Raw genomic sequence first — 26,177 nt, 5'->3', positions numbered from 1 at the left:
GTGTGGTAACACCTGATGTAGCCTGCCACCCAGCTCCCAAATAAATACATAGAGACTTATTCTTACTTATAAATGTCCGGCCTTAGCTTGGCTTGTTTCTAGTCAGCTTTTCTAATTTAAATTATCCTGTTTCTCCTTAACTACATTTTGCCTCTAGGTTTTCAAGCCTTTCTTTATTCTATATATCTTTCTTTCCTTCTTATTCCGTGGCTGGATGTGTGACTGGATGGCTGGCCCCTGGCATCCTCCTCTCCTCCTTTTCTCACTTCTTGCTCTTCTTCCCTAAATTTCTTCTCCTATTTATTCTCTCTGCCTGCCAGCTCCACCTATCCTTTCTCCTGCCTAGCCATTGGCCACTCAGCTCTTTATCAGACCAATCAGGTGTTTTAGGCAGGCAAAGTAACATAGCTTTACAGAGTTAAACAAATGTAACATGAAAGAATACAACACATCATTAAACAAATATTCCACAGCATGAAAGAATGTAACACATCTTAAACTAATATTCCACAATACCAATTAGGAAGACAAATACATATATAAAGGACAAAGCAGAGAGATGGCTTAGTGGTTAAGAGCACTGGCTGCTCTTGCAAGGAACCCATATTCAGTTCCTAATACCTGCATGGCAGCTGATGACCATCTGTCTCTGCCTGGACATGGAGGCAGATGCTAAGGTTGACTGAATAGCTGGGACACGTAATTTCCTGCCCTCTTCCCTCACGTGCTTGGTGGCCTCAGTGTCTTCACCACTACCCCCAGCTCCATGGTGCCACCCTCTGCCTCAGGGGAGCAGGGTGTGGACAGCATGCTAGCAGCAAGGAGTGGCAGGCCTGCAGGAAGCCTGGGAGGGATGCTGGCATCACAGACCTAAACCAAGGCTTCAGTGTAATCATTTTTCATTCTTGAAGTCCCTGTATGCTATTTGTGACTATTTAAAAAGCATTTCCACTGGATTTATGGCCAGCCAAGGAGGGGGACACTTACTATTTCAAGCTGATTTGAATAAACAATTATGCACAGAATATATTATTAATGAGAAGCTTATCATTCCTGTCGGCAAACACATTATTCTCCTGCTACCCAGAGGGGCCTGCCAGTCCCTGGGGGAAGCCTGGATGCCCACCCCTCCTTAGGCATAGGAGAATGTAACTTTGCCTACACCCACCCGCCTCTTCCTCCAGGTTGGTTCAAGCAAAATCAAAACCCAGGTTGACAGTTTCCTCTAAGGCCTCAAATCTGTTCCTTCTTTCTATTTCTTGTTGTTTTTTTTTTAATCTTAATTTTTGGTGTGTGTGTGTGTGTGTGTGTGTGTGTGTGTGTGTGTGTGTGCAGGTGCGGGGGGATTAATCACACAGGCTGGGGGAGAATCTCTCAGTTCAGCTCTGGTTGTACTGAGGGGTCTGCTGGGCTAAGTCTTGCCTTAGCCCTGGGGGGGTCGACTGGGAATGCAGAAAGCCACTTCTCTCCATCTTTGGGAAGTAAGAGTTCCTCCTCTTGTTGCTGACAATGGTGAGCCACTCATGCGGCTGTCGCCCACCTTGGCAGCAGTGACTGACCTCTTCTCCCTTCCTGCTCAGGGCGGAACCAGTCCTCACTCGCATCAAGGAAAACCGGAAACGTATCATCTCGCCATCTTTCGATAACATCAAATATGACAACTTTGAGATAGAAGAGTACCCACTGGCCGCCCAAGGCTTTGACTGGGAGCTGTGGTGCCGCTACCTGAACCCACCCAAGGCCTGGTGGAAGCTGGAGAACTCCACAGCCCCCATCAGGTGTGGAACCCTTCCTCACTGGTCTCTCTGCTTTGGCCATCCCACAGGGCTTCCCTCCCTGCCCAGTGTGGGTACCAGAGAGAGGGGAAAGTAGACAAGAGTTACGGTGTGATCTTCAGACTCTGCTCACAAGCTCTCAGGGTCCCTTTTCAAAGAACCAAGGGAGGAATCAGAACTCCAGTCTCAAAAGGCAAAATTTTTTAAAAACAGATTCATTTTTTAAATTTACAGGTGTGTGTGTGTGTGTGTGTGTGTGTGTGTGTGTGTGTGTGTGTGTGTGTGAGAGAGAGAGAGAGAGAGAGAGAGAGAGAGAGAGAGAGAGATTATGAAAATTTTCATTTGAAGAATCAATATCACAAATGTTATTACTGGAAGAAAAAAAAATCATCCAGAAAACAAGAAGGAAGAAAACTCTCCTGAAGTTTTCTTTTGTGACTTTCTCAATCTGTCTTGTGCTGCTATAACAAAATACCAGAGGATGGGTAACTTATGAAGAATGATGTTTATTTAATTCATAGTATTAGAGGTCTGAGACTTAGTGGCCCCACCTGGCCAGCCTCTGGTGAAGGCCTTTTGATGTATTAGGACAAGGCAGATGCTATCCATGGCAGGAGCAAAAAAGAAGAAGAGCCATACATGGAGAGGCCAAGTATAGAAAATGGGCTTGCTTTTAGGTGTTTCTAATCTGTGCCCCTGGGAAGTGTGCCTCCCAGGATAGGTATGATTGCCACCAAGTATGGCTGTAAGTGACAGCATCATAGCACAATGTGAAAAGGTTGGGCATGTCTGCATCAAGAATGAATCTGATCCCCTCAGAACTACATCTATTCATTCTCATGCATTTCATTTATTCTTTGAGAAATTTATATATGTATCCAATGTCTTTCATCAGAATCACCCCTCTCCCCCAGCTCCTCCCAGACCCCCCACACACACACACCTCCAAACTTCGTGTCTTCATTGTTTTAACCCACTGAGTCCAATTAGCGCTGGCAGTACATGAGTGTAGGGCCACCTGCTAAAGCATAAGAATCCTACCAGAGCTTCATCCCTGAAAAAAACTGATTCCTCCTCTGCCAATAACCATCAACAGCAGGTGTGGGTGGGCCTTTGTAAGCTCCTCCTTCCTCCCTGGTGGAATTTTAACTGGCTTGATTTTGTGTGCAAGTCTCATGCAAGCAGCCACAACCACAAGCTATACCTTCAGGAATCATTTCCATAGTTATTACATCAGTCCTTTCTGAGTGTGGCTGCCCTGGGATCCACTCACCTTCTGCAAGACTGCACCTCTTAGAGACCTCCTATGTCGCAATGCTGAGCTTCCAGCATGGGAGCCTTTGGAGGGGACACACCCCAAGCATATCCAAACCACAGCAGCTGCCTACACAATTGTGTGCTAATAATTTGTTGGGAGCCTGCTGTATGCTCGGGCCTTTTACACACATGGTCTGTTGGAGCCACAGTATAACCCGGTATCAACTCATGGTGCCATTCCTGTTCAACAAGACAAGAGCAAGGCTGAAGCAAAGCTGAGACAGGAGAATGGTCCTACAGAGGGCTTCAGCAATGGAGCTGGATTCTACTAAGGTCAGCCAGACTCTGTGACCTGTCACCACCCCCTGCTTGATTACTGTTGAGTTCACAACTTGTGTGACTCATTCCCGCCCCAGTCTGCCCAATGTTATCAGAGGGAAATAAGCCACCGTGCTGTGAGTATTCCTGCAGAAGATAGTATGGATTTTAGCTTTCTCCATTCTGCTCACCACCAAACATACTGGGATGATCTTTATCATTAGCAGAGCTGCACTCTAGGACTTTGCCAGAAGATATCATCTTGACCATTTATTTTCCATCGGCACTTAATTTTTATTAGGAATGTTGGTGAGAGAAATGGGATTCTGGAGACTTTAGATCATTTCTGGTTTTATCCCAATATAAAGACAGCCAGCCCCACTGGAGACAGATTCTATACAAATACACTATAAGCACCCCAGATCATCATTCTTTGGAGCTCTGTTTTAGTGTTTTGCCCACATGTTACTATAAAGAGAGCTCAGCACTTGCCTCTGTAGTGTGAAATGTCATTTTTAAGATGGTTATTCACTGGGTCCCCAAGGTCTCTGATAAGGTTTCAGGTAAGAAAATCCACGTGAGAAAATTCTCCCAAATCTATTACTAGTTTAAAAAAAAAAATCCAAGAAATCAATCACTGCATTTCTAGCCAAAAACTGTGAATTTTGTTTCTAAAAAATCTGTGTGTTCCCTTTCATTTAGCCTAACAGGAAGCTCGGAGCCAACATCTAAGCTCATTTTAAGAACTGAGATGGGAGGCAGAGCCAGCGGATCTCTGTGAGCTCAAGGCCAGCTTGGTCTAGAGTGAGTTCCAGGAAAGGCGCAAAGCTACACACACGCACACACACACGCACACACACACACACACACACACACACACACGCGCGCACACACACACACACACACGCACACACACACGCACACACACACACACACACGCACACACACGCACACACACACAACTGAGATGGAGAGGAGCTAGGGAGATGGCTCACTGATTAAGAGCCCTTGCTTCTCTTCCAGATGACCTGTTTCCTAACACACATATCGGACAGCTTACAGCACCTGTAACTCCAGCTCTAGGGGATCTTATGCCCTCTTTTGGTCTCCATAGGCACCTGCACTCACTTGGTAAACACACACACACACACACACACACACACACACACACACACACATACACACATACACACACACAAATACACACACACTCATTAATGAAGAAGGAACTATGACAGAGAGCCCTGGCTTAGACTTGCTTTCTAACTGGCCCCCAATCTATTTTGTAATCTTTAGATCTTTCTAGATGTTATTTACATTTTTCACCAGGTTTTAGGGTTTTCATAAGTTGTGTCTAATCCTTTTGGGGATGAGGGGCTGTTTATTCTAATTCTTCTTAATGCAGCATCTAGTTATTAAGTGACTGACCACCTGAGCTGTCTGTGCTCATCAGAGCAACTGCTCTGGGTTTTGTGCCCTCCCTGGCTGGGTCTGGAAGTCAGGGGAAGGCCCCTTCCACATGCTCAGAGTGATGTTCTCAGGAGCCCCATCACAACCAATATTCAGACGTACAGAAGAAAAGGTAAAGACCCCATTCTGCTGGCCCACGCTTTCAACCATCTTTATTTAGAAAGGTGAATCTCAGAGCTCGTTCACTGCACAAGGGATCTTCTTAGAGTCACGTCCAGAGCCTTCAGGATGTTATCACTGATCTGATGTTATAGATATCAATGACTCTGGTTCAGAGGCCTGGATAATGAAGGTCCAACACAATCCAGCAATGCAAGGTATGAGGCATGTTGGAGAAGATGCTTTCAGGAAACACTTTTTTCTTATAGTACCAGGGATCAAACCCGGGGCCTTCTGCTTGCCAGTCAAGTACTCTACCACTTAGCTATATCACCAGTGAAGCTGTCTGCAGAAGGACATGGAGTTTGTTTCTGGGAAACTGATCTTCTCCTACTAGTGGGACACCAGCAGGATAGAGTGATAGATGCCTAGAGTTGAGATCAGGCGGGATCTCAGGCTAGAGCTGCATTACAGCACTGGTGTGTGTGGGGGTGGGGGGAGATCACTCGCTCCTCGGTGCAGGGCTTCACGGAGAATTTCTACCACCAGAGAAGTCGTCAGGAACACCAGGGGCTGCTTTTGCATTGTTGGTCATCTGCTGCCCTTACCCTTCCCTGATACCAGGCCAGGCTGGAGGATTTAGTGGAGGGAAGGAGAAACTGAAGATCCCTCAGGGGAGAGAAAACTTAATCAATGCAACTGGACTCATCTTTGGAACTAGAAACAGGTTCAGAAAGGACTATTTCCTTAGGGAATTCATTCATGCTGGGGCAGGGGGATGCTCAGCCACATGGACTTCCTGGGGTCATACCACCATCAGACTTTATTCTATATGACTTCACTTCCACAGACTGCAGGGGTATCATGTGTGTGTGTGTGTGTGTGTGTGTGTGTGTGTGTGTGTGTGTGTGTTCTTAGAGTAGGTTGATACCCTGCTCAGATGGATAACATCAAACCCAGACATAAGAGGTGAGCATTGTGGGAATGACCACCCTCTGGCTGTGAATCTTGAGCAGCTCCTCAGCCTCTCTGAGCCTCTGAACCAGAATCATTGGCACCTATAACATCCGATCAGTGATGACCTCTGTCCCTCTCACTCCATCTCTTTCCAAATCCCTATGCCTTTACCACCTTTGCTGGACACAGATACAACTTCCCACTGGATTTTTCACCACCATCCTCATCTCCTCTAGCCAGCTACCCCGTAATGTCCCCTCATATTATCCAGGCTGACTTGGAACTCTCTAGATAGCTAATAATGATCTTGAACTTCTGATCCTCCTGCATCTGAGTGCTGGGATCACAGGAGTATGCTACTATACCTAGTTTATACAATGTGGAGGATCAAACTCGGGTAGGGCCTCAGGTATGCTGGGCAGCACTTTGCTAACTGAGCTATATCTCAGCCTGCCTGAGTATTCTTTATTTAAAAAAAAAATACCCATTCATAATGCTGTTCTGCTTGAAATTTGTCATGGCCAACCATTCACCTATAGATGAAATCTATAGAACATTTTTCTATGCTGCTCAAAACCTTCTACAACCTGGTTCGCACTGATCTTTCTAAGTAAACAGAGGTTGACATCCCCATTGGGTCTGCTGAAGCAGTCTGACTATGTGGCTCAAAATCCAAAGAAGCAATCTATACCAAGAGAGTGAGTGGTACACATCTTCCCCACTGCTAATGCACCAGCTTGCACAGTGGGGAACAACGACTGGTCCAGAACAAGAACTGTCACCCAGCGTCTTGACCAGCTTCCTTGGAGTGGCTGGATGAAGGTGGCTCTAGGAGCCTACCCAAAGAACGAGACCCCACTGGGTCTGGCAGCAGAGCTGGGGACACTGACCCTCGAAGTTGGGAGCTCTTTGTCTTCAAGTGACTTTCAGACTAGTCTCTGCTCACAGATGGCCATCTGTCTCACCCCACAGGAGCCCTGCCCTCATTGGCTGTTTCATTGTGGACCGGCAGTACTTCCAGGAGATTGGCCTGCTGGACGAAGGCATGGAGGTCTATGGAGGCGAGAATGTGGAGCTTGGGATCAGGGTGAGTGGAGTTTCTCACACAGGGCTGAGCTCAGTTCCCATGAGGGTGAGTGAGTGAGACTAGTGAAGTAGTATTGAGTTTTTAGTTCACAATACAAAGGGGGCTAAAAGTTGAGGGTCACATTCTGACTCTGAATGTCTAGTTCCTAGCCCTGGTACATGTACGTAGCTGGAGCCAGGGAAACTCAGAGCAGAGCCTCCTGAATTTTCAGGAAAAAGAGGCCTTCGGAGCTTGCTTGCCTAGAGAATCAAGCTTCCAGTTTAGCACTTTTGTTAAGACTAAACAAATTGGTTGCAGTAAGCAACAGTAGACATTGAGGATCAGCTGGACAAGAGAGACCCTCAGAGTCACTTCTCCATGGCTGTCTTCTCCACAGTGGACCATAGAACATTCCCAAAGATGGTTATAAGAGCTCTAACAAGAAATAAACTTCTGGGGTATAAACAGTATAACACAGCTACACTCACTTCCTGCTGCTTTCTGACCCTACATAGTAATAGCCAGACCCACAGGCTAGCCTGCACTTCGATGCTGAGGGCTCTCTATAGCTAATAGCTCATGGTGTGACTCTGTGAGAGGTGCCATTTTCTTTCTTACTCTACGAGAACATTTACTAGGCTTCCTGACTCTTTCCTCTTGGCCTGTGAAAGAGAAAACCCAGAATGATCCCCCTCCTCAATCAGGAAGGTATATTGGGTGTCCTGGTGTTTGGTAAAAATATGCTGAAGGCTATAATGAAGGGTTATCATGTCCAGGAAGTACACCTGACAAACCCATGGCTTGAGTCTTGACATTGCCCCATAATGGCTCCAACTATCTTTAATAACCCATCACCCACATACCATAGATTTGCTGACCTTAGAGGGGACTTTGTACCTCCTAGTGTCTTTTTCTTGTGAAATTTTCCTTCTCACAGCCAACCCGTTCATACCTCATGCAGACCTCCTCCAAAATCTGGTCCAACTGACTCCACCTTTGACCCTTTGGACATAGTACATGCACCTGGTGTCTCTAGATCCAGACCTTCAGTTCCCACTTAAGAATCTATCCTCCTTTTACCTTTAGCCCCCTATTCCCACTCCACAGAGCAAGCATCTGGCCCCGGGCAACCCTCTACTTAACCCTGCAAGGGAGACCAGATGCCAACAGGGAATATCCATCCCATAACCCCTGAAATACCAAACAGTGCTCTGGAGCCCAGCTCACCCCAGACTTAACACTAGGCTTTGAGGACTGGCTAGAAGAACTGCCTGTATGAAGCTGAGCTTGGAAAATACTTCAGACACCTGTATTCACTGGCACTCCAAGCAATTGCTTTGGAGGCAGTGGGAATGCACAGGCTGATGGGGAACTAATGTATTCATAGAGGACAGCGCCTGCATAATCACCCTCATTTCTCCAGCTCTCCCTCCGCTGGTCATTTATTCACCACCCGCTGGCGTCCCCGCCATCTCATTTCAGCACTGCTCCTGGATAAATGCTTGCCCCCAAACACAATCTGTTTCACCAGGAGCAGCTGTCAGGAATCGGCTGAGCGGGCAGCACCGCCTCCGGTCACTTGTGTTCTTTAGGTAAAAATGTCCAGAAATGGGGAAAGGAATTAGATTTGTGAACTCTGCTTCCAACGTATGTGTGAGTCAATCACAGAGTGGTGGTGATGTCTGGCTTGCCTTCCTTAAATTATAAAGCTATTTTGGAGTGTGGGCCTGGGTGAGGCTCTTGAATATGTGGTAAAATATCTTTGGGTCTTTCCGTGTTCAGGGTTTCAAATAAAGTATAAAATATCACTAGGCTTTGTTTTCCCTCCATCTCTCCCCTCCTACTGGACAGAGATGAAGCATCATTGATGGCAAAGGAAAAGGAGCTTTTAGAGCAGGGTGCAGCCCCTGTAAGCTGGCGGAACTAAGCACACAAGGAGGGACCAGTTCATTTGTATTCTGGTTCCTCCTTGACAGGGTGCAGAATCTCTGATCATTTCCCTTGGGATAGCCTCCTATGTGTGGTTATTGCTACCTATTTTTCTTTTATGCTTTATGAGCTAATATCTCAAGTGCCTCAGTTTCCTCCCTGAGAAAATAGTATTTCTAATTACCCCTCAGGATTGTGTGCCAAACTGAAGACACAGCTCATCACATCTGCCTTATGCAGCGTCAACTTGTGCAAAGCCCTTACATATTTTGAAACATGAAAATAATTTTTTTGCACATATCGAACACCTGCTATATGTTTAGGATCCTGCTAGGCATTCTCTTTTTCTTTCTCCATGTTCCATGTGTGTATGCATGTGGGGTGTGCATTGTTTAATTTTGTATGTGTGTGGGTGTGCATGCACACAGGTGCTTCGCATGTGGAATCTCCAAGGTTGACATCTGGACTCATCCTCAATCTCTCTCCCACTGAATTCTGTAAGGTGGAGCCACTCAGTCAAATCCAGCACTCACATATGGCTTGTCTTGCTAGCCAGCCTGCTGTGGGGAGCTAGTCTGAGCCTTTGGGGGTAGAATTGCAGGTGTCTCACCACTGCAGCATTCACATGGGTCTGGGGTCTGAACTCTGGTCTTCAGGACTGCATGGTATGCACTTTAGTAGCTGAGCCCTCTTCTCAGCCCCAGGGCATTTAAAAAATTCCACCCATCCACAGAATACCCTAAAGTAGACCTTCTTGTGGTATCCCCCTTTATTGGTAGAGGAAACTGAAATTATGAACTTGCATGGCTTCCAAGGTCATGAAATTTGTAACATGCAGAGAAAAGACTTCAGTCCAGGTCATTATGGCTCAATAAACACACCACAGTGATCAAGCCCAGGACCCGAGTCCTTTGAAACCCTTCCCCAAGAAGTACTGCAATGTTTGTGCTTTCTTTCTCCTTTGGCCTCGCTCTCGCATGTTGAATCTTATTTCACACTCAAGCCTAGTAAGCCCTCTGCCCCATCCCAGGTTTCTGAGTCCACAAGGCAGTGAGGCCACAGAGAGCAAATGTAGCAGGATGAACAAGTAAGAAATAAGAGCAGACATGAAGAGAAGACTGAAAATTTGTATACTTTGTGGCTCAGAATGTTCAAGAACATAAAAATGTGTCTCAGAGCTAGCAAGGACATAAGAAATAGGTAGAAACTGGTATGGGCTGAATTGAATCCCTCTCCCAAATGTCCAGAAATCCTAATTCCTTACCTGGGAATGTGAACGTATATAGAAGTAGTCTCCGCAGGTGTAATCAGGCTACAATAAAGTCATACTGGACCAGGGTGTATACTAACCTAATGTGGCTGGTGTCCTTTTAAGAAGAAAATTTGGACCGAGATGAACATGGAAGAAGACAGCCATGTGAAGCTGGAGGCAGAGGTTGGATCTGTGATGCTACAAGCCAAGGAATACTTAAGGCCGGAAGAGGTAGACAGAACGACCCCCTTAAAGGCTCTGAAGAGAATGTGGCCCTTCAGCATCACAACTTGAGTGGGGCTTCTGACACCCATAACTGTGGGGAAATACAATTCAGTCAGTTTAGCAATCCCACATGGTAGTTCGTCAGAGTGGCCCAAGAAAACTCATGGAGACCAAAAATTCAGATGAGTGCATGATATCTGAGGAACCTGGTGACATTTAAACTCCCCTTCTCTCAACGGTGTGCAATGAACTTGCTTTACCTCCTATGGGGCTGGGATCTCAAAGACCTGTTTTCCCAATGTAAAGTATAAATAATCTGTGAAAAACAACCCATCTTAACCAGGCACAAAAATGCCAACAGCTAGAGGTCCATGGAACAAGAAATGATAGTTTTTTAAACATCATAGAAAGAAGTAAGAGGGTTTTAAAAAACATAAAGGCAGATACTACAAAGCAACAGACAAATTAGATCTAGATTGTAAGAGTCTTCAAAGTATTGAATCAGACATAGGATGGAAAATCTGTTGTATAATGATCAATTTGTTTATTGTGTGTATGTGTTTGTGTGGGTGTGAAAGAGTGTGTCATATAGATGTGGTGTATGTACACCTGTGTGTGTGGGTGTCTGTACCTGTGCACATGTGTGGAGGATGTCATATGTGGGGTTCTATTACTCTCCTCATTCCCTTGAGACCACACCCAGCTCTTTGTGTGGGTGCTGAGATTGGGACTTGTGTCTTCAAACTTGTGTAACAAGTGCACGGAGCCATTTCTCCAGCCCCTAAGAATTCATATTTTCATCTCTTCAGAAAAGAATGAATAAGAAGAGACTTTGCAACTAATTAATGGGGTTTTTTTGTTTTTGTTTGTTTGTTTTTGTTGTGGTGACAGGACTTCTAAGAAAAACAGCTTAGAGGAGAAGAGATTTCACATGGGCTCAGGGTTTCAGAGGTCTCAATCCATGGTTTCCTGACTCTCATTCCTCATCCTGGGATGAGGTATAGCATCATGGCACTGAGCATATGGTGAAGCAGAGAGACTGAAACGTGTGTGTGTGTGTGTGTGTGTGTGTGTGTGTGTGTGTGTATGTGTGTGTGTGTGTGTGTATTGCTGTTATAAGAAGCAGCATAAAAGGTTTATTTCAGCATACAGATGCATGGGATGCATTCAATAATGGAAGGAAAGTTGTGGCAGCAGGAGCTTTAGGCAGCTGGTCACATTCATGCATAGTCAGTGTCTTGGGGTTTTATTGCTGTGTAGAGACACCATGACCATGGCAACTTTTATAAAGGAAAACATTAATTGGGGATAGCTTGCAGTTTCAGGGTTTTAATCCATTATCATCATGGCAGGAAACATGGTGGCATGCAGGCAGATATGTTGCTGAAGAAGGAGCTGAGAGTTCTATATCCTGATCCACAGGCAGTAGGACTGAAGACCATGACCCTAAATCTAGCTTGAGCATGTAAGACCTCAAAGTCTGCCTCCACAGTGACACACTTCCTCCAACAAGTCCACACCTACTCCATCCAACAAGGCCATACCTCCTAATAGTGCCACGCCCTATGTGCTGTATTCAAGCCAATGAGTCTATTGGGGCCATACCTATTCAGGCCACCACAGTCAGGAAGTAGAGAGAGGTGGGTGTGGTGCTCAGCTTGCTCTCATATTTATGTTGTCAAGGACCCAGTACATGGAATGGTGCTGTCTACCTGAAGGGAGGCTCTTCACAATCCAATTAACCCTTTCTAGATATTCCTCACAGACTTGCCCAGTGGGTTGTCTCTCTGGTGATTCTAGATTTTGTCAAGTTGACAATCAACATCAATCATCACAACTTCTTACCCCTCAATGTAAGGAAGCAGGGAAAAGGAGAAAGATCAAGGGGCCATGGACAAGATATACATCCAAAGGCATAGCTTCCAAGATACACTACTCCAACAAGGCCCTACCTAGCCCACTTCAGCTATGAACTCAACAGTGAATTAATCTATTGATGGGTTAGTGCCCTCATAATCCAGTCAATCAGTAGTGCCACCAATCAATTAATCCATGAGCCTTTGGAGACATTTTATTGCTAACCCATAACATTTAGTTTTACTAGGACAAATTTAAAAATGTAAAAAATATAAAATGAAGCTAAGAGTTCAGTAGATACTTGAACAAATACACAAACATTATTAAAATAATAAAACTAGCAAACCAGACAGTATATCTAAAGGAATTATTCAAAATCAACCCAGAAAGAAGAAGAAAAATATATATGGTGGAGGGTTAGGTAGAACAGAGAGAGTATAATACTTTACAATTCCAAATGGAGATGGTAAAAGGAGAAGATTGGGCAAAGAGATTATTTTAGGAAATAGTGTCTTGAACTTTCCCAACCAACATGACAGTTCATAGAAACTCAATTAGTCCAAATTAGGATAAATATGAAGACTTACATTGTATGTACATATGTATGGTGAAACAGCAGACTCCAAAAGACAAGAACTTACACCAGTAGGAGAAAGAAAAACTATCGAAAAACTAGTGATGAACAGCCAACTTTTCACTGCAGCTATGAAAGGCAAGAGACTGTGGAATCCTCTTTTCAACATGCTGTGAAAATGCTTGTCATGCTATACGTGTGTATCCCAAATAACACCACTCAAAGGGGGGTAAGACACACACATTTGCGCATGCAAGATCTTCATTAAAATAAGTTAAAAAGTATTTAAATTGGGGGCAAGAAAAAATGATCCCCAAAGGAAATCTGAGATTAAAAATAATGATGATAAATAGTTAAGTCTAATAAAATTTGAAGTGGAATGAAACATAAGAGTACTGTCTGTGGGATTATTAAAACTATATGCATATCAATGGGGGTATATAGGCTAAGGGGTTGGATTTGTTGTAAAATGTCTATTTGTTAGTGATAGAAAGGTCACTAGTTCACTTTAAAATTTGGTAACTTATGTAAAGTTAAAGTTTCTAGGGATGACATGAAAAGCACAGAAAGAAGAAACATGACTTCAAAATCAGTTGATGGAAAATAAAATATGAATATGCTATAAGAATACAGAAATAGATGTATACAACAGCTTGTGTAGAGAGACAGCACAGGCCTGGTTATACCAGTCAATCTACATGAACTAAGTCAAAAGATGAATAATTTTAGACTAGCTTAAAAGTTTGCTTAGCAATGGGCTACTTTTATAAGAAACATATCTGAAATAAGACATAAATGATAAAAATCCAAAAGTACAGAAAAATTTATCATGGTCAGATACTAACCTAAAGAAAGTTATTATATTAACTTTAGAAAAGAAGTACCATTATAATTAAAAAGTCTAAAAATGGTAAATGTGAAATTCATCTAGAATCTATTGTCAATTTGAATGCTACTACTGAACAATGTAAGGTTGTATACAGAAAAAATCCACAGCGTCTACAGAGATGACTCAACAGCTAAGAGCACTGGATGCTCTTCCAGAGGACCCAGGTTTGATTCTCAGCACCTACAAGGCAGCTCACAATTGTCTGTGACTCCAGTCCAAGGTGATCTGATGCCATTCTTTGGCCTTTGTGGGCACCAGGCATACATGAGGTGTGCTTACATAGATGTAGACAAAATACCATACACGTGAAATAATTTTTTATTTAAAAAGAAAATGAAAACCAGCAGAAGCATGCTTAGAGGTCAGCAGCCCTGATAGCATATTGGAGGGCTTCGTTACATCTCAAGTAGTCGACAGACCCCTACAGTTAATAGGTTGAATCCAAATGGCATCTAAAAGCTGCTGAATGAATTTTTCTCCTAAAGCAAATAGAATATTCATGGATATTGACCACATCCTAGGGGATAAGACAAGTCACAACGAATATCAAGGGTTTTTCTCACAGGGAGCATATTCTCATACAAAAATAGAATTAAGTTAGAAATCCATGACCAAAAATTGCAGACAAAACTATCATCTTTGAAAATTATGAGATATTCTTCTAAAAATCCATAATTTAAAGAAGAAATTGTGTCAGAAATTTGAAAATGCCTTGACCTGAGTGATAACAAATATGTATGGTGCATATGTTGTGTGAGTGCAGCTCAAGTTTAGTGTAAGGGAAACTACCTGGCATCTCATTCCTCTATTAGGAATAAAAGCTGAATATTAATAGTATAAAAGTAGTTAGAAAAAACAACAGAATAAAAATAGTAGAAGAAAATAACAAAGAAGTGCTTTGCCTGCATATTTTACAACATCCCTGAGCTGGCCCCATGGAGGAAGTGGACCAGAACCTGCAGAGAAAACACCAGGGTTGAAGACCTCAAAAGCTAAAGGTGAGTGGAAAGTAGCCCTGGAAATGGTCCAGGAAGCTGGCCCAGATAGACACTGACATCTATATTGCATGAGAGGGACTACACCCTGGGAAATTATCTGTAGTTCTTGACTATGAAGATCCCAGAAGTGGAATTTTTTGGTTACCTCTGGCTCATCCTCCACACATTTGTTCATTCAGACATTTGGGTGCTCTTCTAGCTGTTGAGCCATTCCAGGAAGTCCTGAGGATGTCATGAATGTCTGCCAGCATCCTGCACTGACTACAAAGATAAAAAGCAAGCAGAAATGAATTCACATTCTACTTCCTTATGCAGGATATAGGCAGGACTATTTTCATGATGGTGCAGAATCCAGAATTAGAATTGGTGATTACAGCATGTTCTGTCCTATAAGGTGACGTGTTTGGTGTTGTTGACCATTATACTTGCTAGAATCTTGCAAATGTAGCCACCTAATAGAGACAAATTTGTGTAATGGTATATTTATGAGAACTGACAGAAGAAATCAACACCTAAACCTATCACATGATCATGAAAGAAATTGAATCCATAGGTTAAAATATTCTCACAAATAAAAACCTAGGACTAGGTTGTTTCACCATTACACACTGCCAAGGTCTCAAAGAACAAAACACTCCAAATGTATAGACATTGTTTGACCATATGGAATAGAGAAAGATAATGTGTCCAACAGTAAAGCAGTTTGCATCTTCTCCTGTAGCTAAGCATCTAGGGAGAGTCTGAGGTTACAGCACAACTGTTGAAGATCCTGATTATCATTCCTGATGCATAAAAGAAAATTCCCAATTGTATTTTGTGTGCTTGTTCAATAAGACAAAAGGGACACACACACACACACACACACACACACACACACACACACACACACACACACACACACGTTTCTTAAATGATATTCATGAGCTGGATGGAGTTGCCATGGAGAAACATGGGAAGCCTTGCCTGCAATTAGTCCTTACAATTGAACTCTTTAATATGAATCCATCCTCCTATGGCAGAAACCAGGAAGGTCAGAAGGGGAGGAAAGACTGGCCCCACTGCAGCCATTAACCTATTTGTAGTGTCTAGCTCAGGCAGAAGACAGGGACCTCCTTTCTACCGTGCTCTCACTGTGGTGATCCATGGCTGGATTAAGTTGCTTGGCATTACCACACAGAAGGTTTAACTACAGACAAGGTCTTGCTGGGCAGCCATGGGATATACAGAAGTCATTGCTCCTGTCTAAGTGCCAGGCTTTCTCACTGAGGTTTCTCATGGAAGTTCAGAGCCTCTGATTTGGAATATTCTTTATCATTTGACCCTTTAGACAATGGCCTCCTACATTGATGACTCTCAGATACCATTTTCATCCTCCAGAATGGTCCTCAACTGCCTGTCCCTGAGACTGAATCGCTGCCTTCATTCTTTATTCATTAGTGTGAACCTTGCTCCCTTTACCTGCTGTTTCTTAGCCACTTCATTGGGACTGACTAGGAGGTGAGCTTCTTTCTGTGCACTATTCTGGCCCTTTTCCTGATGGAGCCTAGTATCATCTAGGATGGGAAGAAGTCTAGGTGACTGGCTGCACATTTTAGCCTTTGAAGGCACATAGAATCGTTCAAAGTTCTTCATCCACAAAGCCTTTAATAAAGCTAGAGTTTGTACCTAGGAGCTCTCTCTACCTCAGACCATGACCCCCTTACTCCATACAGTCTTCTGTTGTCCTGTCTACCAGATTTAACCCCCTTGTAAAACTCTCTCAGCCATGGGGACCCTAGTTCACACCTGCCCATGCCTGAGAAAAACACCTACTCCAAAGGCACGCAGGAGGAAAGAAGCAAAATTGGGGAAGGAAATCGAGTAGACCTCACAATGACATTGTTCCCAGGTATCAAAAACACCCTTATGAATGTGAGTGTGGCTCAGTAGTAGAGTGCCTGCCTAGCATGAACCAAAAAAAAACAAAAAACAAAAAACAAAACAAAACAAAACAAAAACAGCTCTAGGTTCCAGCCCTAGCACCACATAAACCAGTAATAACCTCTATAATCCCAGTACTCAAGAGGTAGAGGTTGGAGAATCAGAGGTTCAAGGTCATCCTTGGCTACATAGTGAGTTCTCGGCCAACCTGTGATATGCCATACTCTATCTAAAAATAGATAGATAGATAGATAGATAGATAGATAGATAGATAGATAGATAGATAGATAGACAGATAAATGTTCTTAGTTCCTGCAGGAAGATAGTAGTCTGGTTTCTATATCCACTATCAGCAAAGTCAGTGCCTTTCACCACTACTTCCAGAATTCTTCCCTTATAATTACCCTTTAGAGTGCACACACATAGTGTTATAGGAAAGATAGATGTTATTATCCTGACACTGTTAGATGATTCCACATGTTTATGTTGGCCCTGAAAGTTAATTCATCCTTATACTTTATTATCTCATTATCATAATTATTATTATTTTTAACAACAACTATAACAAGAAGAAATAAATTTAGATACTCCATAAACTCTAAAGTGCTCTATATAAAGCATACCATTAATCTATCCATCGTCCACGTGACATTTATGTTATAGAAACATGCTGCCACCCATTTTAAACAGTGGGTTTTTTAAGGCATATATTAATTTATATATGTTATATCCCTGCCAACCTTTTTATTCAAATAGTGCTCAAAATCAGCATTGTAAAGGTAGAAATCAAAGGGGTGGTTGGAAAGGCATTTGGTTCTTTGCCACGCTGACAGGTGAGGCCTGGCTCTCTGACTACCTTTAATTTGTGTAACTGTTGTAAAAAAAAAAAAATAGGCTTTTCACACAGCTGAGACCACCCACATCACCATCTCCTATGAGCTGCTCATACCTTTGGCCCACTTGTCTATAGTATTGTTAGTCTCTGTTTTTAGGACGTCTGCACATTAGTAGTAGTAATGCCTTGCCTATCATATAATTTAAACTTGCCTCCCAAGTGTGTTAACATGACTTTTGTTTTGCTATGAAAGGACAGCTTTGCTTTATTTTATTTAGACAAGGTCTTACTATAGCCAAGGCTAGCCTTGACCTCACTTGGCCCAGCCTTGCCTCTAACTTAGAATCCTCCTGCCTCTACTCCTTACATTGCCATGCCCAGCCTAGGTTGCTTTTTCAAAATCAAGCAAAGGCATCAGCCTTTCCCTTCCTAGCCAGGTCCTTAAGAAAATCTGACCCATTCCTGGTTATAGAACACTTCACCTACATCTTATACTTGCATATCATATCTTTCATATTTCAATATCCAATTTTTTTCAAAATCAGTCCTGACATAGTGCGAGGGATGGACCAGTCTTATTTTTCTCCATGAACATCCTACCACATTCTGTCTTAATTCATTTCCTGTTGCTATAGCAAAATGCTGGAGAGTGGCGGGGGGGGGGGGGTGTTGTAAAGAATAAAAGTTTGCTTTTGCTCGTGGTTCTGGATACAGAAGTCTAAGGCACAGCCCCAGGGCTCTCTAGCCTCAGTACAGACCTGGGCCACACTGCAGTATGTTATAAAGGGAACAACTAGCAGTATGTTCAGAAGACACAAAACACAGAGTTTAAGAGTGTAACAGCCTAAGCTTTTTCATAGTGGTGCATATTTGTATGGAAAATGACGAGTTTCGAAATGATGCATTTTCACAATGAAAATGATGTTGCATACGTTTTTATTATTATTTATTTATTTATTTATTTGGTTTTTGAGACAGGGTTTCTCTGTGTAGTTTTGCACCTTTCCTGGATCTCGCTCTGTAGACCAGGCTGGCCTCGAACTCACAAAGATCCACCTGTCTCTGCCTCCCGAGTGCTGGGATTAAAGGTGTGCACCACCACCACCCAGCAAAACCATCATGTACTTTGACTCTATCCACTCCCCCGTACCCTCTCCTGTCACCCCCATTCTTTCCCATTCTTTCACTTCGCCTATCCAAGAAGTGTCTGTGTGTGTGTGTGTGTGTGTGTGTGTGTGTGTGTGTGTGTTCCACAGATATGAGAAACACAGTATTTGTCTTTATGGACCTGACTCATTCTGTTGCCCTCCAGTTCCACCACCAGAACCATGAGAATCAACCTCGTCCCCATGATCACTGTCACCAAGGTTGACGTGCCAGTCTAATCGGCCATTGGAAAAACAGTGTCATGAGCTTAATATTTCTGAAACCCTCCCTCGACTTGGACTGCAGGGCCTTTGTGGGTCTTTGATGCAGCAATTCCAACAGCAGTAAGTGTACAACTCAGAAACCCTACTCACACTTTTTAGGTGATATTCCCCCAAAATATAACAAACAAGAAAACAAATTCTGAATTGTAAAAGTCCAAATGAGAGAGGTGAAGCAGGAGAATAAGAACTGCAAGGCCATCCTTGGCTACACGGTGAGTTTGAGGCCAGCTGTGAGTACACGAGACAATGCATTAGTCAGTGTGTTCTGTTGCTGTGATAAAATACCATGACCTACTGCAGCTAAGGACAAGTCTATTTTGTTAACGGTTCCAGAGAGCTAGATGTTCACAATGGCAGGGAAGGCTTGGTGACAGGAACAGGGAGCTGAGAGATCACTTCTCAACTTTACACAGGAAGGAGAAAAAGCAAGCAGGAAGTAGGGGGGAGCTGTGAACTCTGAAAGCCCACCCCCAGTGATGGAATTTCTGCAGCAAGGCTGAACCTCTTAAAGATTCCACAACCTTCCCAAACAGCACCACCAACCGGGGACCAAGCTTTCAATCACATGAGCCTGTGGGAGACATCTCATTCAAACCACCACACTCACTGTCTCAAAAGCAAAAATTAAATGTAAATGATCACATATGACTAACAGCAAAGGGAACACAAACTATAGCAAATGAACATAGTAAACATAGGAAGAAAAACCTTGTTGAAGAAATGAGTATTTAAGAATTTAGGTCTGCAAAATTTGATTGAAGGAAACAAAACAGTGGGAATTGTTGACATAAAAGAAACCTGTGTAAAGGTGGTCACAGTTGTACAGTGTGGTGTGTGTGGAAGCATCCCTGTGGAAGAAGCCCATTATAGTTGGCAAATAGGCCTTAAATGTGTGAACCCAGTGAAAATAATACTAGTAAAATGAAGTTAGAAATTAGTCTGGAAGAAAATGCATCACTCTGAGCATCATTTGAATGAAGCCACGAGGCAGAGTCCAGCCTGTGCAGGGTCAATTGGCAAGGAAAGATCTTGTGTGTGCTGTAGGGGCACTGAAGATGGTCAGGGGATGGTCTGTCTCTGGGAGTTGAGTAAGGGTCCCTAAAGGAGATGGCTACCCAGTTACCAGCTTTGAGCCTTACCTTTGGCAGGTAAGACAGAGGAGGAGAGCTCTGGGGGTAGAAGTGGAGTTATAGGAGTCTTGACAGACAAAAAGGAGAGTGACCATAGCTGTACATCAGAACATGGCAGAAAAATGAAGGGACCAGCATGCATGTGCAGAAGTAGGCAAGCCAGATGCACAGCTTTATCTGATAACAAACCACTCTTTTTACTGGTATGTGTTTTTATATAAAGCGACAGTTTTCATAACGACATTTTGAATCAAATATTCCATGTAGTCTAACCATATCACTTCCCACACCTATCCCTCTCTCCACTCTCAGTCCCCCTGCCCCTTCTCAAGTGGACCCCCTTATATTTTCATGGTGTGTGTGTGTGTGTGTGTGTGTGTGTGTGTGTGTGTGTGTGTGTACTCTAGGTTCTAAATGTAAGGAAAAGTATGTGGTATTTGTCTATCTGGGTCTGATTTACTTTGGCTATGTTGTAATGCTAAAAATGAGAGTCTGAAATAGATATAGCAGAGTTACCAAATGTCAATAGATGATTGGTCACTGGTGATCTCAAGTCAGTCTTTGGTGGGCTATCAGTGCATCTTGACTTTTCAACATGTTTTGTTAAGATGGGGTATCATGGAGCCCAGGCTGGTCTGGAACTTGCTATGTAGTTGAGGATGGCCATGAACTACTGATCCTCCTGCCTCTACCTCCCAAACTCTGGGACTATAGGTATGCACCACCATGCCCAGCTGGTTTGCCAATGGCTTGAGTGATGTGGGTGCCCTGAGGCTGAGAGATTCCCTGGCCACAGCATTGGCCTCTAAGACTGGGCACTTTAAGGGCAACAGAAGAAGGACATCGTTTCCTAAGGCAGACACATGCCCACAGTTGGGAGTAGGCCACTTGATGGCTTTGAAGCCTGTTAGGCCACAGGCTGGAAGAAGACATTGGTAATCCAAGGAAGAGCTTCCATTTGCTGTATGTCATTCACTGATCGCTTGTGTATATTATCTCATTACTTTTTCTATGTGCCATGTGATTTCCATGTTATTATCTCTGTTTTGTGATTTGGAGCTAAGTCTATGGTTGGTCCAAGCCAGCTGGAACTATGGTGGAGAGCAACATGAATAACATGTGTGGGTTGTTTTTTTTTGTTTTGTTTTGGTGTGTATGGGGTGTGTGTGTGTGATGTGGTGTGGTGTGGTGTGTGGGTAAAAGATATGAGCCCTGCCACTGATATTTGTTTTGTTTTGCTCTGCTTTTTCAAAAACTGGGGACTAAAACCAGGGACTGAACCCTGGCATATCCTGGACAAGTGCTCTACCACTGAGCTACATCTCAGCTCTCTTTTTACTGTTTATTTTTAAAACAGGATCTTACTAGCTTTCCCAGGCTGCCCTTGAATTCACTCAGAAGCCAGAGAGGCCTTGAACTTTATATCCTCTCCTGCCTCAGCTCTCACATAACTGGGATCACAGACCTGTGCTGCCAGGTCCAGGTGCTGCCTCTTTTTTATATCCTTTTGTATGTTATCCCAGCACTTGGAAGGCAGAAACAGGAGGGTCAGTGGTCTACTACTATCCTCAGCTACATGGTGAGCTTTGGAAGCAAGCCTGGGCTATGAGACATTGCATCAAAATCAATTAGTTTACTGATTGATTAATTTTAAAAGACATAATCAAGTAATAAACTAAATTCCCCCCATAGAACTGATAGTCTATGGAGTTTTATGCTGTCCATCATTGGCTTCGTGACTTGTCTTGTTGCTGTGACAAAGCACCTGACAAAGAAGCAAATGTATAGGAAGAGGAGTTTGTCCTGGCTCATAGTCTCAGCATAGAACCCCCCATGGTGGTAAAGTCATGGCAGCGGCACATTGGGCCAGCTGGCACGGTGCATCCACAGTTAAGCAGAGTGGGGGCTGGAGAGATGGTCCCAAGGGTTACCACACTGACTGCTCTTGCAGAGGACCTGGGCTCAGTTCCCAGCACCTACATGGCAACTCACAACCATCACTGACGCTAGTTTCAGGAAACCCAACCACTTTTTTGGCCTCCATGGGTACCATGGGTACCAGACATACATGTAGTACACATTCATACATGTAGTACACATTCATACATGTATACAAAGCACACATATAAAATAAAATTTTTAAGAAGAAGAAGGCATTGAGCACTGGGACTCAGCTCCATTTTTATCCAGTTCAGGACCTCAGATCACAGGTGTGGTACCTACACTTAGGGGGACGCTCCTCATTGTTTTTAACTTGGGGATAAAATCCCTCACCAGCATGACAAGAGGCTAACCTAGTCTAGACAATCTCTCATAAGTGTGCCCAGAGGTTTATCTAAGGTGATTCTAAATCCTGTCAAGTTGACAACCAGTGTTAACCACCACAATAACTAACTCATGTCAAAAACCACGAGAGCAGAATTCTCAGCCTTATTTTGCAGATGAAATCACTGAGACTGAGAGAATTGAGCTCATTTGCCCAAGTCCCTCAGAGAAGTGGTGCACCTGACTGTGGTTTAGCCTGACTTCAAAGACTCAAAGTTACCTCCCTAGACTCTCAGAATGCAAGAGAACAGAGGACATTGGGTGCACCATAAGAAGGCCTTGGTGTGGGCAATTGGTGTGGAGGGGTGATGGCAGAAATGGAGAGGGTAGGAAGTGAGCAATTTATGGGTACCATTTGACCGGAGAGAGAGGTGAGGTGATTCCTTGATGGCTGTTGGTCTGGTGCCCAGTGATAGACGAGGCTGAGTGTCAGAGCTTTGGGAATGCATGCACTTGACTAGAGAGAGCTTCTGCTCTACCCATTCCCTTCTGGATGGTCAACCATTGCTCTCTCTACTCTATTAGAATGTGTGCCATGAGCCATGACCTTCTGGAATCCATGGCACCTCAAATCCCTGGGGCCTCCAAGAGTTGAGCTACCTGATGCCTACTAGGCCCAGATCTCTAGGTCGATGGGCACAAACTTGTCTGAACTTCCACATACAAGGGAGTCTTGGTGCCAACCCAGAAACAAGTATTATACTCTTCCCAATGGCTCCAAGGAGATGCCTGAAACTACTGTGTGGCAGCCTCTTTCCAGATAAGGTGTTATTTTCTACACACCAGCCACACAGGAGTGAGTCTCTGCAGTCACAAGGCAGCAGCCGAACAGACACAGCTTCGAAGTACATTGTAAAAGTTTTACAGTTAGTAAAGATAAGTGCAAAATTAATCCCTACAGAACAAAGCAATTTTAAAAAGCACATAATGAAGCAATTAGCTTGAAACGGTGGGGAGCAGAAGGTAGCACCCTCGGAGGACGGTGCTGGGAGGAGTCTTCACACCACGGCTTTGTTCCTTGTGCTGTTCAGTGAGGGAACCATAGAAAAGCAGGGTGAATGAGACACATGGACAGGATGGAAGTTGACAAAGGATTCTGGGAGTCAACTCAAAGGAAATTTTACCTTCTGAATAAGCTAAGGCCAAGGGAGTAAAGAGCCATAAAAGCCATTATTGGGGCAATCCATAGAATTTGTTCATAGACTGTGGACTAGAGAGTAAATGGGTGTCAATGCTGAATTTCCCAATTTAGAGGAAAAGGCAATACAAAAGCAAAAAAAAATAAAAAATTAAAAATTAAAAAGATAAATAAAACAAAAAAACAAGGAGTCAGCAATGTCTGTAAAGTCCCTGGAACACCTTCCTTATCTACATTTCTCCCCTTTTTCTTCTTTTCTTGCTAACAAAACAAACAAACAAAACCTTAAAATTACATTTATTTATTTGTGTGTGTGTGTGTGTGTGTGTGTGTGTGTGTGTGTGTGTGTGTATTGAGGGGGGTGCACATGTGCACATGTTGGGGCACCTGTGGAAGTTAGAGGACAACTCCTTTTACTTGTGGGTCCCAGGGATTGAACTCAGGTCATCAGGCTTAGTGGCAAGCCCCTTTACCCACTGAGCCATCTCCCCAGCCCTCTTCTGCCATTTCTCTAGCTGGGCTGGCCTGCCAGTCTGATTCAAGGGCTGGAAGGGTGCTTCTTAGCAACTGTTTGATTGTAGCTCTAATGTCCCAGGCTTCGAGCAAGGAACAAAGCCATACTGCAGGAAAATGGAGTTGGCGCTCCTCCCCTCTTCCTCCTTCTCATCATTATTGCAATGAAGATACTATCATGATTTCCTTTGACAAGACCCTTTCTTCTGGACAAACACGGAGCCTGTATGAGTCTGAACTAGGTCCTCTGTGTATACGTTATGGTTGTGTAGCTTGTGTTCTTGTGGGACTCCTAACAGTGGGAGTGGGGGTGTCTTTGACTCTTTGGCCTGCTCTTGGGACCCTTTTCCTCCTACTGCGTTGCCTTGTCCAGCCTTGATATGAGGGTTTGTGCCTAGTCTTATTGTAACTTGTTATTCCGTGTTCAGTGGATATCTTTGGGGGGGTCTGCTCTTTTTTTTTTTTAAAGGAAATGGCAGAGGAGTGGATCAGGGGGAAAAGGGAAGTTGGGGAATGGACTGAGGAGCAGGTGAAGGGAAGGGAAATTGCAATCAGGATGTAGTATATGAGAGAAGAATAACAGAGAAAAAGACCTTTTCTTCTTAGAGATAATGGTATGGTATAATGGGGCAATTTTTTTAATTTTTCTTTTTTACTTTGCTTCTATTTTTTATTTTATAATTTAATTTAATTTTACATATAGCCATTGATTCCCCTGTCCTCCCCTCTCCTGCTACCCCCCCCCCCCCCCCGCCTTCCCCTCAGCCCACACCCCATTCCCATCTCCTGCAGGGCAAAGACTCCCCTGGGGATTCAGCTCAACCTGGTAGATTCAGTCCAGACCAATCCAGTCCCCTCCTCCCAGGCTGAGTGAAGTGTCCCTGCATAAGCCCCAGGTTCCAAACAGCCAGCTCATGCACTAAGGACAGGTCCCGGTCCCACTGCCTGGGTGCCTCCCAAACAGTTCAAGCTAATCAACTGTCTCACTTATTCAGAGGGCCTGATCCAGTTCGGGGCTCCTCAGCTATTGATTCATAGTTCATGTGTTTCCATTAATTTGGCTATTTGTCCCTGTGCTTTTTTCAATCTTGGTCTCAATTCTTGCTCATACAATCCCTCCTCTTTCTCGTCAATTGGACTCCTGGAGCTCCACCTGGAGCCACCTGGCCATGGATCTTTGCATCGGATTCCCTCAGTAATTGGATGAGATTTGTAACACAACAGTTAGGGTGTTTGGCCATCCAATAACCAGAGTAGGTCAGTCCGGGCTTTCTCTCAACCATTGCCAGTAGTCTACAGTGGAGGTATCATTGTGGATTTCTGGGGACCTCTCTAGCACTTTGCTTCTTTGTATTCTCATGTGGTCTTCATTTATCATGGTCTCTTAATTCCTTGTTCTCCCTTTCTGTTCTTGATCCAGCTGGGATCTCCCGCTCCCCTAAGCTCTCTTTCCCTCGAACCTTGCCCTTCATTACCCCCACTCATGTCCAGGTTGCTCATGTAGATCTCATCCATTTCTCTGTCATTGGGTGATCCCTGTGTCTTTCTTAGGGTCCTGTTTTCTAGGTAGCCTCCCTGGACTTGTGAGTAGCAGTCTAGTCATCTTTGTTTTACACCTAGTATCCTCCTATGAGTGAGTACACACCATGTTTGTCTTGACAGACATTTTTTTAAAGACAATTTTATAAGGATGTATAGTTATAAATTGTAAGTGTACTGTGCTAGTCAAATCAAGCACCCTAACAACACTGCAGTAAGTGGCTTGGGTTATATACATTCCATTTCTTGGTATTCTGGAGGCTGAGAGTCTAGACCAGGGTGCAAGAGGGCCAGACCTGGTCAGGGTTCCCTTTCTGACTTCTAAGCAGCTATCCCTCACCTTGTCTTCCCTGGCAGAGACAGTTTCTGGTGTCCTTTCCTCTTACAAGGGCACCTTGTAGATCAAGGTTCCTCTCATGATGTCATTCAGCCGTAGTCACCTCCTTACTGGTTCTCTCAAGTTGTGGAGTGATGAGGAGGAAAGACCCAGAAGCTGGGACTCAATGGAAGAACTGACTGTATTTGCTGACATATTGGGTGTGGAAGGGGAGGAAATGACGATTCTGGTGAATTATAGGTTTCAAGCTTGGGCTGTTACATGGATGAAGGGAGGTGAAGGACAGATGGGGAGGAAGAGAAGGAAATCAAGAAGTCTGGTTTGGACCAGATGAGCTTGAGATG

At 43.8% G+C, this 26,177-nt stretch overlaps 1 protein-coding gene across 1 annotated transcript in view; it reads left to right on the top strand.

Annotated features, from left to right (window-relative positions):
• Positions 1–26,177, top strand: part of Galnt18 (polypeptide N-acetylgalactosaminyltransferase 18) — a 324,709-nt gene that overhangs the window by 233,863 nt on the left and 64,669 nt on the right. The window contains exons 5-6 of the mRNA XM_036201277.1: positions 1,581–1,778; positions 6,849–6,963. Coding sequence (XP_036057170.1) covers positions 1,581–1,778; positions 6,849–6,963 — 313 coding nt within the window. The remainder of the gene's footprint in view (positions 1–1,580; positions 1,779–6,848; positions 6,964–26,177) is intronic.

Source organism: Onychomys torridus, chromosome 1 (genome assembly GCF_903995425.1).
Source record: "Onychomys torridus chromosome 1, mOncTor1.1, whole genome shotgun sequence".
Taxonomy (NCBI): domain Eukaryota; kingdom Metazoa; phylum Chordata; class Mammalia; order Rodentia; family Cricetidae; genus Onychomys; species Onychomys torridus.
The sequence above is the reverse complement of the archived record's forward strand: the minus strand, read 5'-3'. Positions and strand labels throughout refer to the sequence as shown.